The following is a 17,119-nucleotide window of genomic DNA, read 5'->3' as shown; positions in this document are numbered from 1 at the left end:
CCATATTGATAACTGCTCTTTGCTATAAATATTCAACACCTAATTTCACTGCCAAGGCAAAATGTTGTGTTTGAGCATAAAGGTTTGAAATACCCTTAATCTTAGCTAACATCAGATTAAAGGACAGCCCCTCAGCAGGGGGTGCTTTCATACCAGTATACACACAGTGTAACCAACTTCACAGCCTGTGCAGCCTCTGTTCTGCTGCTACACGATGTAGCAAATCAAAAAACACCTTAAGGGCTCCACGACCACGATGCCCAAAATGCAAAGCCTGCAGAAGCCTGTACTTGCAGAATGGCTTTTACTGGAGGTCCAAAACAGGAAGAGCTTGACTGGTAAACACCATAACTTTCGCTTTATACAAATTTATTTGGTTTTCAACAGTCTGGCAGACTGTATTTCAAAGATGCATAGATGAGGTGAATTTGAGATACACAAGTTTAGCACTCTGAAGAAGTATTAAAATAAGCAAAACTGCAGTTGTTAAAGAAGTGTTTACAGGATATAAAATTAAAGGGTTGGGGTTAGGAAAGACTCAATCAGAACACCACCTAACCAGCTACACTGTAGCACCTGCTTGACACAATTCCAGGCACAATGAAGTTTTACATTTCTAAGAATTAATACAAAGCATCCCAATGAGAAGCTTGATTAAAATGTAATTGTGTTATGAGGATGCATGGGGGCACTCCTTGAGCCAGTACGTAATACGATTGATGCAATGATTACAAAAGTCACCTGCCCTGAGCTGTAACCTTGGAAAACCTCTAACTGGGCCCTAGCAGCTATGCAGAAAAATAGTGAAAAGTGAAGGGGTTAAATTAAAGATCTGTAAAGTTAAGTTTCATGTTGGAAGTGATACGACCTGAATTCTGCTTCTACAGACATCAGACCATCACCGTAAACTATAGGGGTGCAGAATTTTACTGTGCTGGTGATCAGCATTTTGCATCCACTCTGAAGAAAATCCATACAGTTTGTGAGGGTATGACTGTGATGATCCATGCAATGGTTCTTGCCAATGGTGCATCCATCTCAGCTTTTCCACCGTCATTCATTAGGCTACTTCAGTGGTGAGCATGCCAGAGGAGTCAGGAGCATATTCTGCTGGGATTCCAAGAATCTGACACTGTCCCGTACTGAAATTAAATGCACGTTTAATTAAGAAAGAAATCCAGTGAATAATAATACTTTTCTCAGCATGCATGCAAGTAACACTACTGAGTTCTCTAAACCCATCATCTCTTACCAGCTGCTACCACTCTGGCATCTTCATGGGCCCTGTGCCTTCCCGCTGCCCGGTGATCTGGGCTCTCATTCCACCAGATCACATGGACTGAAAAGTACAAATAAAGTCAGCTTGTCGCTGTTGCTGTTATGCTGTAATGCAGTATGCAAGTCCTTGCTGTTCACCCTCGTGTGTTAGATGCCTTGTAATGAGCAGAAACAGTTCACCAAGCAAGAATGTGTTGAGATGATCCTTTGCTGAGCCTTTAAAAGATTTGACTCTAACAACAGATCAGAGAATATTTTAAAATTGCACCACTTGGCTTAAACATATAACAGAATACACAAAGCTGGGTTCAAGGATTGTTTACAGGACTTCCATGATCCACAGCAACATTTTTTATCAGGCCATCCAACCCTGAACCAGGACAAGAAGTTTTTCACCTTCCCTCCCATTCCTATACCAAAGTCTGTATTAGAAACCAAGAAGTAGTGTTACCTGTGTTAAGTAACCCATACTCTGTGTGGAAAACACCAATTAGCTTGGTGTAGCCTGTGTTGATATGAGCATTGATTGCAGCTTGAAATGCCTCACCCCACAGAGCTGGCCCACCAGGCTTCATTTGAAAAGTAACCCATTCATACACACCTAGAGGAAAAGACAAAAGAAGACCTCAAGGAAGGAAATTAAATATCATTTTTCAGTCTTTTCACAGCCATGCTTTCATTACTGTGAAACCAGTACTGGTAACCTTGCTACTAGAGGAGAGAAGGCCACGAATTTGCCTCCTGCCCAGCCTGCACAGCACCTCAAAAAGAATCACAGGAGCACAACTGGGTGTACACAGAAACACCAGGACCCAGCAGTACAGAAGGACTCCCACACACCCCAGTAGAAAGATTTTCCTAAGTCAGTGTATAGTCAATACTCCTAGTATCACAGTTGCTAAAAAGAGAAACAAAATATATAAAGACAGGAAGTCTACAACCAAGCTATGATCTACTAACTATGCTTGCCTTCTGTGTACCTTAGAAAGCAGATTTGGGGGGTTCGGTTATTTAAACTATTGTGGACAAGGAGTTGCAACAAAATAAAGTGACAAATGAGACAAACCTCTGTGAAACAGAAAAACATTTTTTTTTTAATGTTTCTGGGAAGCATCCTCTCACTGATGGTGGACAAACCAAGCCAGGATGATCACTCAGAGCACTACTGTGTGGTGGTCATTTTGCATTTTTGTTTGTTAGTTCACACTTTGTTTCAAATCTTACAGCTCCAGATAGTTTTTTTAATACACAAGCGCTTGTTACATAAAGGGTCATAAAGTCGTGTAATACCTGGTTTAAACTTTAAGCCATGTTTTGTAATCAGTCAGTATCTGTAGCTTTAATCAGAAAAAAAAGATAAGCTCACCCCCTTCCTTTGGAGGTTTCCCAAGCTGACACCAGGGTACCAGATAAGCAACTTCATTGTGCTGCTTTTCTATCAGGGGAAGAGCTGGAGAGATGAATTGTCCCTGCCACTCCTTGTCATTGGCTAGTGCCTGCCGGACAGCTGTTCTGTGGGCAAAATTATCTGTAAGACAGAAAGAAAAAAAAAAAGAAAATTTATTACCACATCGGCCAGTAAGAGAAAAATACAGCATCTGAGATTGGAAAGAACCTCAAGAAAAATCAGCGTCTTGAAATCAAGAGAAAAATGCAACAATTATTCTTAGCTATTAAACAGAAGTTAAGAAGAGGGATGATGAAAACAAGGAGAAAGAATGCTATCACACCTAACATATATGTATGTAACATACATATATACATATATGTTATGGAATAGGAAACAAAAATAATGGGATTTTTCCTTAGTTTCCCATCTTAAATGTTTCTGATAAACTATTTTTCAACAAAAAGAAATGAAAGAACAAAGTAAAAATTCCTGAGAAGCAGGAGAACATCTTCTGAACCACAGATGCATGTAAACTCACTCCTGTCTGCACATAGCAACTCCCTTCCCCCTGAGGACAGAAGGATGAGCCACCACTTTAAGAAGGCACTGTGAAAATATTTCATTTCAAAGAGCAGACTGCTACCTTTGTAAAAAAGAGTTCTGAGTATACAGGTAAGCCCCCCCTACAGATACACAAAGAAATGACAGGAGTGTGCCTTCCCATGTCTCCATAAACCCTTGGGTTCAGAGAACACAGCCAGCACACCCTTTCTCAGCTTTTTTTTCATGGTTCAGCAGCACCTTCCAGCTCAGAAAGTTGATGACTACAGTGTCAGAAGCCTGTTGCTCTCAATGCAGAAGCAGCAACACAGCACTCCACGCATGTGGGATGATCACACTTGCGGAGCAGCCTTCCAGCTCAGCACAGTGTAGCTTCAGGAGTTCAACCACACAAACTGCATGCTGTTTTGTTTTATAGAGCTGATGCTATGCTGTACTAGAATTTGTAAGCGATTATACATACATATAAACAAACACAGGCATTTGCATAAATATGGTCTGCACTTACAGAATTTGCATATGCATAATGTAAAGGGAGGATATAAGAAAGAAGGGGACAGAATCATTAGAAGGGACTGCTGTGATAGGACAAGTGGAAATGGTTTTAAAGTAAAAGGGAAGATTTATATTGACTGTAAACAAGTTTTTATACAATAAGAGTGATCAGGCACTGCAACAGGTTTCCCAGAGAGGTGGTGGATGCCCCATCTCTGGAGACACTCAGGGTCAGGCTGCGCGGGGAGCTGAGCACCTGATCCAAGTATAGCTGTCCATATTAACTGCAGAGGAGTTGAACTAGATGGCGCTTCCAACTCAAGTGATTTTATAACTCTGTGATCCTATTGAGGAAGTCTCAATTCTTTTCCCATCTGTTCTGAGACTCGGAAGATGTGTTGTTCAGGAGCTGGCCCTACCTGAGAGGAACCTACTATAAACAAAGCACTCTTATGCAGCTCATCTCATGCTGGCTTTCTATGTTAGAAGAGCGTTTCAGTGTTGTTTGGCTTGAGAGCGGGAATGATAATGTTGAATCTCTATGGATAAGGATCAGGGTAAGGGCCAACAAGGCAGACATCCTAGTGGGGGTCTGTTATAGACCTCCTAACCAGGATGAAGAGACAGATGAGGTGTTCTACAAGCAGCTGGCAGAAGTTATGCAATTGCCAGCCCTTGTTCTCTTGGGAGACTTCAACTTTCCTGATACATGTTGGAAATACAGTGTAGTGCAGAAGGAGCAGCCTAGGGGGTTCCAGATTGTACAGAAGCTGGTAAGAGAGCCTACCAGGGACGGTGTCCCACTACATCTGCTGTTCACAGAGAAGGACTGGTGGGAGACTGATAGATGAGGAGTTTGGGAGCTGCCTTGGGCAGAATGACCATGAAATGGTAGAGTCAGGGTGTGGGGGTGGAAACAAAACTTCTACCTTGGACTTCTGGGGGGCAGACTTTGAACTATTCAGGATCGTGGTAAGGAGGGTCCCTTGGGATTCAATCATGAAGAGAAGGTGGTTCCAGGAAGGCTGGTTGCTCTTCAAGAAGGAAGTCTTAAAGGCACAGGAGCAGGTTGTCCCTCTGTGCCATATAATGAGCCAGCAGGGAAGAACACCAGTGTGGATGAACAGGGAGATTTTCCTCAGTCTCCAGAATAGAGAATCTACCTCCTGTGGAAGAAGGGACGGGCAATCAGGGAGAGCACAAAGAATTTGTTAAGATGTGCAGGGAGAAAACTAGAAAGGAAAATGCCCAGCTTGAACTCAGCTTGGCTACCGAGCTAAAAGAGAACAAAAAACATTTTTACAAATATATTAACAGTAACAGGGCTAAGGAGAATCTCCATCCTTTACCAGATGTAGCAGGCAATGTGACTGACAAGGATAATAAAAAAGCTGAAGTTCTCAATGCCTTCTTTACGTCTGTCTTTAAAAGTCAGACCAATCATCCCTGGGGTACTCTACCCTGACCTGGAAGTCTGGGATGGGGAGCAGAATAAACTCCCCATGATTCAGGTGGAAGCAGTTAAGAGACTTACTACTCCACCTGAACTGCTATAAGTCCACGGGGATCCTCGAGAATACATTAGAGGGTGCTGAGGAAGCTGGCAGAGATGACAGTCAAGCTGCTTTCTACCATCTATTGGCATTCCTGGTCAACTGAGAGGTCTCAGAAGAATGGAGGCTTTCCAGTGTGACACCTATCTACAAGAAGGGTCATAAGGGGAAACCAGGCAACTGCAAGCCTGTCAGCCTGACCTCAGTCAGGAAAGGTTATGGTGCAGATCATCTTGAGTGAGATCACACAGCACATGCAGAACAACCAGGGGATGAAGCTCAGACAGCATGGGTTCATGAAAGGCAGGTTCCGCCTGACCAACCTGATCTCCTTCTATGATCAAGTGACCCACTTGGTGGATGAGGGACAGAGTCTACCTAGACCAGTTTGTGGCTTGGACAGGTACACTCTTTGCTGGGCCCAGAGAGTGATGGTGAATGGAATTAAAGCCAGATGGTGACTGGTCACAAGTGGCGTTTCCTAAGGGATCAGTACTGGGGCCTGTCCTGTTCAATATCTTTACTGATGACCTGGGTGATGGCATTGAGTGCACCCTCAGTAAGTTTGCAGATGACACCAGGTCTCTGGGATGTGTTGATCTGCCTTGAGGTAGGAAGGCCCTACAGTGTGATCGGGACAGGCTGGATCACTGGGCTGAGGCCAATGGGATGAAGTTCAATAAGAACAAGTGCCAGGTCCTGCACTTTGGCCACAAGAACCCCAGGCAACGCTACAGGCTTGGGGCAGAGTGGCTGGAAGAATGTGGAAAAAATGGACCTGGGCATGTTGGTCAACACCTGGCTGAATGTGAGTCAGTAGTGTGGCCAACAAGGCCAATGGCTTCCTGCCTTGTAGAAATAGCTAGTAGGAGTGGGGAAGTGATCATCCCACTGTGCTCTTCACTGGTGAGGGTGAATCTCAAGTGTTCAATTTTGGGCCCCTCATTACAAGACAGTGAGTCTTTGGAGCATGTTCAGAGAAGAGCAACAAATCTGACGAAGGGTCTGGAGCACAAGTTTTATGGGGGGCGACTAAAGGAACAGGATTTGTTCAGTCTGGACAAGACAAGGCTCAGGGGAGACCTTATCGCTCTCTACAACTCTTCTCTCACATAACTAGTGACAGGTCTAGAGGGAATGGCCTCAAGTTGTGCCAGGGGAGATACAAGGTGGACATCAGGATAAACTTCTCAGAAAGAGTGGTCAGGAGCTAGAATGGCCAGTGCAGGGAGGTGGTGGAGTTGCTATTCCTGGAGGTGTTCAAGAAATGTTCAGATGTTGTATTAAGGGACATGGTTTACTGAGGAAAATAGTATGTGCACAGCTGGACTGGATGATCATGGAGGTCTTTTCCAACACTGGTGATTCTATGATTCTGTACACCTGCTCAGAGGAAAGACCACTTTCAAGAACAGCCGTAATCAATCCACCAGACCAAAACTGCAGTACGGTGGGGATTTTTTCAGCTTTTGTACTCATGGTACTGCCTTCTGACACTCTGAGCAGTGCTGAGCATACCATACTTCCAGACGTGCACAGCTTTGTTCATTGATCCCAGCTCTGCTGTCCAGAATCCCACTAGCTCTGAGTGAGCTGTGCGGAGGTGCAGGCACTTATGAACCAGTTCCACAAACTCCTTCATCTTTGATGGCTTAACATCATACGTGCGAATTTCATAGAAAATGCCATTATTCTGTCTGGGTCCTGTAGCAAGAGATGCGAGTACCTAGAAGAAAATGTTAAGAAAAGTAAGTAGAACTAATTCTCAAATCAGAAAACTATCTTCTGTCTCCCTGCTAGACTGTTTTTGTTTGTTTCACAAAAAGGTGTTGTTTTACTACAAGCTGAGAATGCTTGGAAACCTCTGCTGCAAGAGTATCTTGTGACTTTTTCCTTTGGAAATACTTCCTGTGTGTATTATTCACTGCAATCCTTTCTGGCAGTGCAACAAACCACAATGTGCCCTCTACCTCTCCCATGAACTGTTTAATTATTACCCTGTACCAAAGCAGGAGCTTCCCAGAACTGCTGGGACAGACAGACCCCAGCACAGAAAAGATGCTAAGGAAATCAAAACAGAGCAATGGGCGTAGGATAAGCACTGATCTCACGACTTTCTTAGTGTCATTATTTGCAGGATGTGTTCTTACCATGACAGCATTTGGGTACAAAAGCAAGCCAGGCATCCTGATGATTGCCCTTTGAAATCTGCCTCTTAATATGCCTTCATTACCTTCAGATTCAAGGAGACGAAGCTCCTCCTGGCCCTGTTTGGCCCAGCGCTTGGTCAGACTAAACCAGCGCTAGGGAAGCGTGACTAACTACTTCAGAACGTTTTCGAATCACTGCCTTAGGTCAGAACTGAAAACACAAATTGCCGACGACAGAGGGGAAGCAGAACAGCCCGCTTGGCGCGGGGCTCAGCTTCCCCACCACAGCTCCTCCTCGCACAACGCTGCACGGGAGTCCCGGAGCTCGCTCACTGTCCCAGCCGAACAGACACGGCATCCATCTCCGCGATGAGGAAATAGCAGCACTCGTCCCCGTGTCGGCTTCGGACGCCACCGATGCCGCGCATCGCGCTCCGACTTACGAGCTCTCCATACCGCGCCGCGCACCCCGCGGTCCAGCCCTGCCCCGCCGCCCGCTCGCACTTCCATCCCGACAACCGCGCATCTCTGCTGACCGCCCGCCCTTGCCCGCTCGGCACCGTGCTCCGGAGTGGAAAATGGAGCCCGGCCGGCCGCCCCGCAGCCCCTGCCCCGCCCGGTACCTGAGGACTGCCTCGGGCGAGGCGGGCGGCGGCGGCGAGGGGCCAGCGGAGGGCCGAAGGGGAAAGCATGGCGGCGGCGGGAGGCGGGGCGGCTGGGAGCTGACAGCGCGTGGCTCGCGGGGTGGGACGGGAGGGAGTGGCGGCTGTGCGGAGACAAAGCTCGTCGCGAGGAAGTGCGGTGCTACACCGAGTGGTGTCGTGTCGGCGTGTGTGTGCGCGGTGGAAGGTAATCCTCCCTCTGTGGGTTGGAAGGGCATCCAAAGCCCGCCCAGCCCCAACCCGTGCCGCGGGCAGGGCTGCCCCCCACCAGCTCAGCTGCCCAGGGCCCCATCCAACCTGGCCTTGAGCGCCTCCAGGGATGAGGCACCACGGCTTCTCTGGGCATCTGTGCCAGGGCCTCACCATTCTCTGGGTAAAGAATTTGAGCCTAACATCTAACCCAAATCTCCCTTCTTTTAGTTCAAAGCCGTTCCCCCTTGGCTTTCTGTCACTGTGCTTCCACGAGTCTCCGTGCTACGTGCTGCTCATCACCTCGCTAGCTCTGCTGCTGGGTGAGCAAGCAGTCAGTGGTTTCCTGGCATACGCACAAGGCAGCATTCCTGCATGAGATGTACCCTCTCCGTCTGTTCCCATTAGGCCTGAACATGTAAATAGCCTCTTGTTTCCATCTCCCCAGCTGTTCCATATGAAAATCTGAGAAACATCTTACCAAACTCAACATTCTCCTCCAGGTTTTTCCTGGCCACTTTGTGTTTCTCACCTCACCTAAACAATCTGTACTGTTCGCAAACATTTATTCAGTGGCAACCACTGGAACCAGAGCCATCTCTGCCATTACACCGAGGAGAGTCATGGTTGCGTTCTTTGCACATGGGGATGTGCTTAAGCCACAGTTGTTTGTGTTCAGATGCCCTACCAGACAGGGAATGGAAAATGAGACACCTGTTGTCATGTTTTCCCTCTGCTGGAGAAGGCTGTGTGATAGTGACACTGTGCTTCCCCTCTCTGGGAAGCAGGTCTGCTTGCATTTATCCGCTCCACACCCTAAATATGGGCTGAGTTTTGACACAACTCCTGACTACAGCCCACAGCTGTCCAACCTGGCTTAGGGCCTCATTGGAAGAAGACAAAGGGGAGAGTAAGGGCACTACTCTGCTACATTTTTAAAAGCACTGGAGCCTGATGCTGTTTATCGCAGCCCATTGTGTTAATCTTTATAAGCACCAGGAGGAAGGAAATTCTACTGTATCAAACACAGTCTCCACTCATCCCACAGGTAGCTACATCATGAACTGTGCAGCAGGCTTCAATGCCTCTTTGAATTCAAAGTCCAAAAGAAAGTATTCAAGTATTCCCTGTCCTTTTTAAAGGCATGTTTTTTAAAAGCTTGATTAAAAGATTTTTCCTTTATTTTTTTTCCCCTGTGAAATCTGTAATGATTCCAGTGGAAGAGACATGTTAAAGACAACACATGCCTCAAATCCTCTAATTGCCTTATTTTTTTTGTCCAGTAAAATAGTCTTATTCCAGACCTCTGATTAAAATAAAAAAAAAAAAAAAAAAAACACCACTACCACTACCACAACAACAAAAAACAACCCAATCTTTTTCAACAGCTCTTGAATATTATGTTCAAAGACATTATTACTTGCTTGTGCTTATTAGACCATTGTAATTTTGATTATTCACCTTAGAATATCTCCACAGAATATTTTTAAAACTTGAGAGTGAAATATTCCTTTTAGTTAATCCCCTTTTAGTTAATTATACAAGAAAAAAAACAATGTCTGCTTGCACATTTTCACAGATGGGGCAACATATGGTGGCTTCTCCCACTGTGGGTATTTCAAACACAATGCAGCTGAGAACTGTAAGGTCTGTGCAGGAAAAGAGTTGACATGATTATGCAGATAAAGGTTTACATGGGGAAGACCCAGCTGGGTTGACTTTTGACTTCACAGATATTATCTCAATTAACATTTTCCCCTGTAAAATTAAAGCTGAAAAAGAATGGGGGGGGAGGGGAGGAAGCCAGATTCTCTTCCTCTTTCTTAGGCTACACCTCTCTATTGCTGTTAGTTACTGTTAGTTATTTGCCTTTCTTTCGGTATATAATAAACTCACTTTTGGAGGTGCAAAGTGAGTGTTTCTCCAGGATTTGGCCAAACACAGGTTGCACTTTTATTCTCAAATCATGTTTGCTCATCACATCAGATTTGGCAGAGGAAGATGAATTCTAACACAAGACATCTTCCTGGGGAAAGCAACGTTCATTCATTCCTACCTTGCTATGCCATGCCTTTTCCAGCCCAGAGAAGAAGCAAGGATGTTGTCAGGGTGGGAGAGGCTAATATGTTCTTGGATGGCTTGTTTCCCCCTTGATGACCCAAGATGAATACCAGGAGGCTGCTCTCAGAGAAGCGCATCCCCTCACAGCCTTGCTGCTGTGCCGTGGGAAGCCTGTGCTGCTGGGAAGCCCTGGCTGTCCCACTCATCACTGTTACACCTGTTGCTCAGCTAAACCTGACCCCTTCAATGCCCAGTGCAAGATGAGAGTGCTGCTGATTTAATGTAGGCCTAGTTAATTTGAGTGGAGAACTACCCATGGCAGCGCACAGCAAACATGCAATTTTTAGGCATTCTGTTCTTTGTGTCTCGTTGAAATACCAGCAATACTCCTTAACGACACTGTCCCACACAGCCTGTAGCACAAATACCAGTGGCTGCATTAATGAAAGGAACTCTGTGATGCCTGTTTGGCCTCCCTGGGTTTAAAGACAGCCAGTCGTTTTCTTGTAAGCAAACTCCTCTGCCCTAATTCATATCCTGAGTTTGGAAGTAAGTCCTGGAGAGTTTTTAATCTACAAAAAGACCCCAAAATAATGGATGAGAGTTATGAGCAAGGCTGAATCAACTACTCCAACAACTCAACTCTCCCTTCTACTTTTCTTAATGCAATGCTTAGATAAAGATCTGTTTCCTGTAGAAAAAGTCTTGTTTCACATACCTGTAAAGGTAGTTCCTTCTTTCAGTCTGCAGAAAATAACTTCTTTCAAAGTTTCCTTTGCCTGTAGTTGCTTTGAAATGAGTACTGATTATAGACTTCTTTTTCTGCCCTCATTGCTCTTTCCTGACACCCTAGAAAACTGGCTTATCTTCGTACTGCAGGATGAGAAACACCCCTGTATTACAATGTTTTTTGCCAAAATTCAGTAGGCACTGCTGTTGTTTATGGTAATAAGTTGTAGGTCTATTAATTGCACATTGGAAATCTGCAGCTGTTGCAGTAGTTGTTTGCTACCTCCGCATGTGGCCAGCTTGGTCTCTTTACCACATCACTCCTTCCAACTGCATCCTGAGATGCAGCTGAAACCTGGATGACTTCATCTACCTCTGAGAGAGCTATGGTGAACGCAGGTTGAACGTGCTGAGCAGGATGTAACTTGGTTAAATAAATTGATAGTCTAAGAAGATGAAAACCAGGAACAGAACAGACAAGTTCTGCTGCTGTTCTCCTCAAAGCAATCCCTATAGTATTAGACAACAAGGGCTCTGAGACACATCACAGCATTCCTGGTACTGCAGGAGCAACTGTGGTAGCCTGAATAAACTATAGGTAGGCAGGTATGAACTGAGTGAAAACACAGTGTGAAGAACATTTACAAGTAGGCTTGGCTTACCTGGGTACTCTGAAGTACATCAGCACCCACTCCATTTACAAAAAAGTACTGACTTCTTTTTATCAGCTAACCCATGTGAGACTCATTCTTTCAAAAAACAGAAAAACCAAGAAGTGCTGCAGTCTTTTAATATATACCTTCACTAATATTTCAGAAAATGCTCTGAAATGAAAGCTTCTGTGATTGTTACTGTAGATAGGTATCTCTAACAATTTAGTGTTTTAAAACTGTAGTAAACTAAGTCTTCTTTTAAGTTAGGAAGTGGATAAAATTCTTTGGGAATCTTTGTTTAAAAGTCTGTTGACCAATATTGCTAAAGAAAATTGATAATACGCAAAGTTTCACTCTGAAGGGCAAGTCTTGAATGGCAGTACATATTTCAGTGATTCCATGTAGACCTCTAATGCAGTTATAAAAAAGACAGAATATCTATCCACGTGGAAGCCTGTCATCCATCACACTTTACAACATCTGCCCAGTCTCTAACTTCATATTACATTGGTCACAATATGATAAGATAAACAAGTTAAACAGACTTGTCTGTCAAGTGAAAGAGCTGTGGACTGCAATTCAGTTTGCCTAGGACCAGACAGAGGCAAAAGAAGAACTTGGGTTTTTGAAACTAAGTATTTCTAGTTCAATTTCTGTTCAAATACATGGTCTGTGAAACTAGAACATTTTCCTCATACTGGTGACAGGCAGCTCCAGTAATCACTGCTCACCTCTAGTGAGGACATAGACTTCTGTGGTTTTGCTTTATCCAGCAGGTAGACCCATCTTGACACAGGCAGCAGGACTTACGGGAAAGGCTGAGCAAAAGCCAGTACTGTTTTAAGTTAGAGAAGATTCTACTGAGAGATCACGTGATCCTTCTGCAGGTAATTACAAGAGTGCTTCAAGGCAGTGTAATCTGTTCTCTCTGTCCGTGGTGGATAAGAACCACAGGATGAAATTACAGGAAGGGAAATTTCAATTAGATGTTTTCCACTTCTTAAGACGGTGAAACATTTGCAAAGATTGCCTGGGACAAAGTAGGATACGCAGGTTTGGAAATGTTGGGGATGGTTACATGGTGTTCATGCATTTGCATAGCTGGTATGGGTCAGATTAGCATTTTAAAGTGAACTGTCGACGCAGAGTAATAGTCCATGAGATGTGCAGTGCTCACACTCCCAGGCAGTGACAACAGGGATATGACAGATCTCTTCCCTCTGCTCTGAGGAATTACTCCAAAAACTGGGGAGCATTAACAGTAAAGATACCTTTCTGTAAAATGGTAACCCTTTGTTCAACCCTTTTGTAAGTAATGTATTCACTTACGGCCAACCTTCCTAAGCACCATCAAGCTTTGGGGCAGCAACTTGTTTAACTGTTAATGTGTTGTGCTTTGATTGTCAGGCCAGTTAGCCAGAGAAGAAAATGGAGTCCTCTAGTTAGCACCAGTAGTGTTTCAAAAAGACCCACTGTGTGCTGGTGTTCAGTGACCAATAATGAGTCCGTGATAACAGCGCACGTCAATAATGTGCAACTTCCACCAATGGTAACAAAAAGTGTGATATTTTGCAAAGTCTCATTTCCTGTTGATTTGCTCTTTTGCCTCTGCCCTATGCAATTCTATCAATATTTCCCATTTGTGTTCTATTGGATAGCTCTAGCAAGCAAGAAAAGTGCCTGAATTTGTATACACCACTTGCTAGTCCTGACTGCTGCACAAGGGATGTGCTTTTCCATGTCTCAAAACAAGCATTAATCTAGTTCTGATTTCCATTAACCTAATTTTCCCTGAGACCTCTATCCTACTTCTGTTTGAAATTAGCTATCCAATTCAAAAGGTACTTCAGGAGACAGGCAGATGAACAAACAGATAATGGGTGGCATAATCTCATAAGATCCAATTTCTTAGACAACTGAACTAAAAAGAGTGCTCCTTTATGAGGCTGTTGCTGCCTGTGTATTAGTGAAGTCTGACACTCAAGAGAAAGTCTTAACTTCAAAAAAGAAACAACAACCAGGAGGTCTAATCCAGTACAAGCCCAGGCACACACAGTGAATATTAAAGCCCAACCCAATTGATCTGGTTGGTCTGAGGGAATAGCCTCTGCCCAAAGTTCAGTACTGCTGTCACTACTGCATCAGCAGCCTTTAGGCAAAGGAGATGAAAACAGAGTCTTTGGCAACCTCTTTTTGCAATGTAACCTTGTATATACCATAATTCTTCTTTTAATGTCTTTCAATTCAGAAGACATACTTGGTGAGGTAATTGAAATTCCTTAGGCTTCATGAGGTACCACTGCATGGCTTGAGGCCCATAGCTTTGATATAAAGATTGCCTCTAGCAATGTTCATTTTACATTTCAAAACATATTACCTGCATTTCCTGGAGGGAAAAGGATTCTTGTCATGCCACTATGTGGTACAGTCATTTTGCATCATCACAAGCCTGTAGTATTTGTTTTCTTTGGATATAAAAACATTAATTAAACTAGTCCTTCATTTAAGCAAGTCACTTTATCAATAACGACTTTCCCAATATGTAAAGGAGAAGGATTTTCCTTTGTTTTCTTGGCCATTTCTAGCCTCCAGTATAAACCTGGCTGTATATCATAGGTATGTCTAAAGAATTGTTGCATGACAAGTTCTTTGGAAAAGATGTACTTTTTTATTTGACATATAGGAAACTGATCTTTGTTTCAAGAGAGCAGCTAACATATCAACAAATACTGACTTACGTAAAGAGGTTAAGAGCTCCCATCCAACTCAGATAATCACTTCAAATTCAATTCCAAGATGTGAGTTAGATTTTTAGTTTGAGGTTACTGATGGAAAAGTGTTCCTTACTCAGGCAGTGAGGGAGGAAGGACAAGCCTGAGTGATGCAGTATATTGCGACATATATCTCCTTTCTCCATGCAGTTCCAACAGTTCAGACTCAAGAACATAGGGAAACCTGAGCTCTCCTTGAAGGCTCAGCTGAGCAAGGCTTACTCCTGAGATACTCGTTCTAGCTGACAATTTTGTAGGGACTACGAATGGGTAAACGTGCTGCAGCTCTTGCCTTAGCATTCTGCTTGAACAATGTCTGAAAATGTGAATATAAATCTGGGATATTTGGGTTCCAGTTTTATAATGCACTTACATGCTTGGTGAATATCCTGCATTTAATCATCTTCAGCACATTGGGATTGAGAGGTGCTGTGAAAGACATCTGGTTTATTACTATGTAAAGAAGAGATCTTTCATACTGACTCTAACATTTATTTGCATCTATGCTCTGATCGTGTCATTTAACTGCTTTACCTCAGTTGTTTCATCTGAGAAGTAAGAATGCTGGAGCTTGACCTTTTACCAGGTAATGTAGGAAGACTAATTTGTAAGTGTGTGCCATGGACTTCAGAGGAGTCTGTCAGTATGAAAAAGTACAACTCAGAATTGTTTGTCTTGCACTTGAAAGCACTTGCACAGCACCCAGATCCTGAGCAGAGCTGACTGCTGCTACTGCTGAAGGCAATTCACTGTGCTCAGCAGGATTGGAGTCAGACTAAAAACTTAACACTGACAGTGGAAATCCAACATTTGGGAAGAACCTAACATTTTTAGAACCACAGTAGACTTCAGAGGCCAGTGCAGTCAGTATAGCTTTCCACTGACTCCAACAGGCTTTGAACCTAATTTTCTACCTTCCGCAACTGACTCAGGTACTTCTCATCACCAAGTCTGCCTCTTCATCTTCTACTTTGCTCAGAAAACAGGAATCCAATGTGCTCTTCTCGCCAAGAGGCAAGTCTCTCTCTCTTGCAGCAGAAAAGGAGGAAAACAGAATGTTGCTTTTGCATCAGCTATCAAAAAATGTAGTATCCTAATTAAAAATTTAAATGGAAAAGAATTCTGAAGGAATGGGACACATACTTATGGGATTGAGTGGCTTTTTCTCTGGGGCTGAATTTGGAATTGGATTTGGTCCTGAGATAGTTATAGAATTGTAAAGCTGGTTTTATGGAGCTGTAAAAACTCAGCATGGTGTTGAAGGAGAAAAATTCAAACTCTCAAAAAATGGAGTAAAGAAGGATTTTTGGATTTAAGGGAGCCAGAAGCAGCACATCAGTTTCATCTACAGATTCTGAATCCACATGGAGATGGTGACTCCATCCATATGGATTCGGAAATGACAGACAGTGTCTACCAACACACTTAGCTGTAGAGATAAAACCTGCTTTATGGGAAATCAGATCTCTATGCTAGAGAAATGTTTATGTAATTAATCTCATGCCTTCTGAATTGCAGGTAAGAACTTCCTGAAAGTAAGAGGATTAAAAGAAATAGATGCTATATGGCCTACTAGCCTTGATTTCAGTGCAGCCACCTATGGTGTGGAGGAATATGTATGAAAATCATGAAAACTAATCCTGAGAGCTAGCAGAAGAAAAAGCAGGAAGTGTTTTATCCAGTTACTAATGAAAAATTAAGGTTACTGGTACAAGAGAGTAGGGTAAGTGTAAAGATAATAGCAGTTCATTTGATGAAAAATGTAGAAGAAAAGCTAATGGAAAGTGATGCTTCTTGGCTAGAGCATTCTGTTTGCACAGAGTTGGCCTCACAAGATCTGGCATTGGGCACAACTTCCAGATGGTAGGCAGGATTGAGAGTAGTGTGGGTGGGGACTTCCTCCAGCTTTCCTGCTGCTCACACTGCAAGTGATGTTGAATGTCAAGACTGTATACCCATCCCACTGATGCAGGGTTGATTGCTGGCAGGGGCAGGCTGGGAATAAACAACTTTCTGGGGAGGAAGCAGTAAAAAGCGTATAAATGGTTGCTTGAGAGATAGGGGATGGGAGACTGTGAACATATGTCTACGGAACTGGGACCCTTCTTTAAGGAGGCAGCAGTGGTAAACAGCAGAAGGACGGGAACTGAAGCTCTTGTGCTGGCATCTGCTGTTGGGTGCTGTTAGGAGACCAGGGCTGTGAGGAGCAAGAGATGAGATTTCTATTGAGAAAATGGAGAGGCTAAACATTTAGAGGATGTTTGCTGAACTTGATACATGGGGAGGGAAGAAAGAGTGTGGAAGAGTTTAAAAGGCGATCTAGGTCTTGGTTTGTTATAGGAGCACTATAGGAGACTTATACGAGAAGAGTGGGCAAGGCAGGGTACATGCCTTCTACTAGAACCTCTTTTTCTACATGCAGTTTCTGTAGGTAACTCTAGACATATACTCCCAGTCATCTGATACAAAGATATTGCCTTCCTTCTTACTACATCCTCCCAAGAATGATGTTGTTGGACAAGCTTTCCATCTCTTTATGAGACTCTTTAAGGTTGATGTTAGTCCATGAGGCTCTGCAGGCCCTTGTTTGTCAAGCTGCTTCCAGAAAACCAGCCTTAGAGTGAAGA

General features: G+C 43.8%; 1 protein-coding gene across 1 annotated transcript; it reads right to left on the bottom strand.

Annotated features, from left to right (window-relative positions):
* Window positions 1–352: 352 nt before the first annotated feature.
* Window positions 353–8,149, bottom strand: NIPSNAP3A (nipsnap homolog 3A). Its single transcript, XM_042866141.1, has 6 exons — window positions 8,051–8,149; window positions 6,796–7,003; window positions 2,645–2,806; window positions 1,730–1,879; window positions 1,253–1,339; window positions 353–1,142 (listed from the first exon to the last, which is right to left on the bottom strand). Exons 1-6 carry the CDS (start codon window positions 8,117–8,119, stop codon window positions 1,066–1,068), a joined length of 753 nt encoding a protein of 250 aa, XP_042722075.1. The 5' UTR covers window positions 8,120–8,149; the 3' UTR covers window positions 353–1,065.
* Between the last annotated feature and the right edge of the window lie 8,970 nt (window positions 8,150–17,119).

This window comes from Lagopus leucura, unplaced genomic scaffold (genome assembly GCF_019238085.1).
Source record: "Lagopus leucura isolate 7727_CA_CO unplaced genomic scaffold, USGS_WTPT01 Super-Scaffold_810, whole genome shotgun sequence".
NCBI classification, from domain to species: Eukaryota; Metazoa; Chordata; class Aves; order Galliformes; family Phasianidae; genus Lagopus; species Lagopus leucura.
Note: the sequence above shows the minus strand (reverse complement) of the source record. Positions and strands in the feature narration are given on the sequence as shown.

Excerpts from the sequence above, each read along its gene's own strand:
- NIPSNAP3A (XM_042866141.1), bottom strand. The coding sequence starts at position 8,119 with ATGCTTTCCCCTTCGGCCCTCCGCTGGCCCCTCGCCGCCGCCGCCCGC. Across the intron at positions 2,807-6,795 it reads TGTGCACGTCTGGAAGTATG|ATAATTTTGCCCACAGAACA; the intron begins GTATGCTCAGCA and ends TCTGTCTTACAG. Across the intron at positions 1,880-2,644 it reads GAAACCTCCAAAGGAAGGGG|GTGTGTATGAATGGGTTACT; the intron begins GTGAGCTTATCT and ends CTTTTCCTCTAG.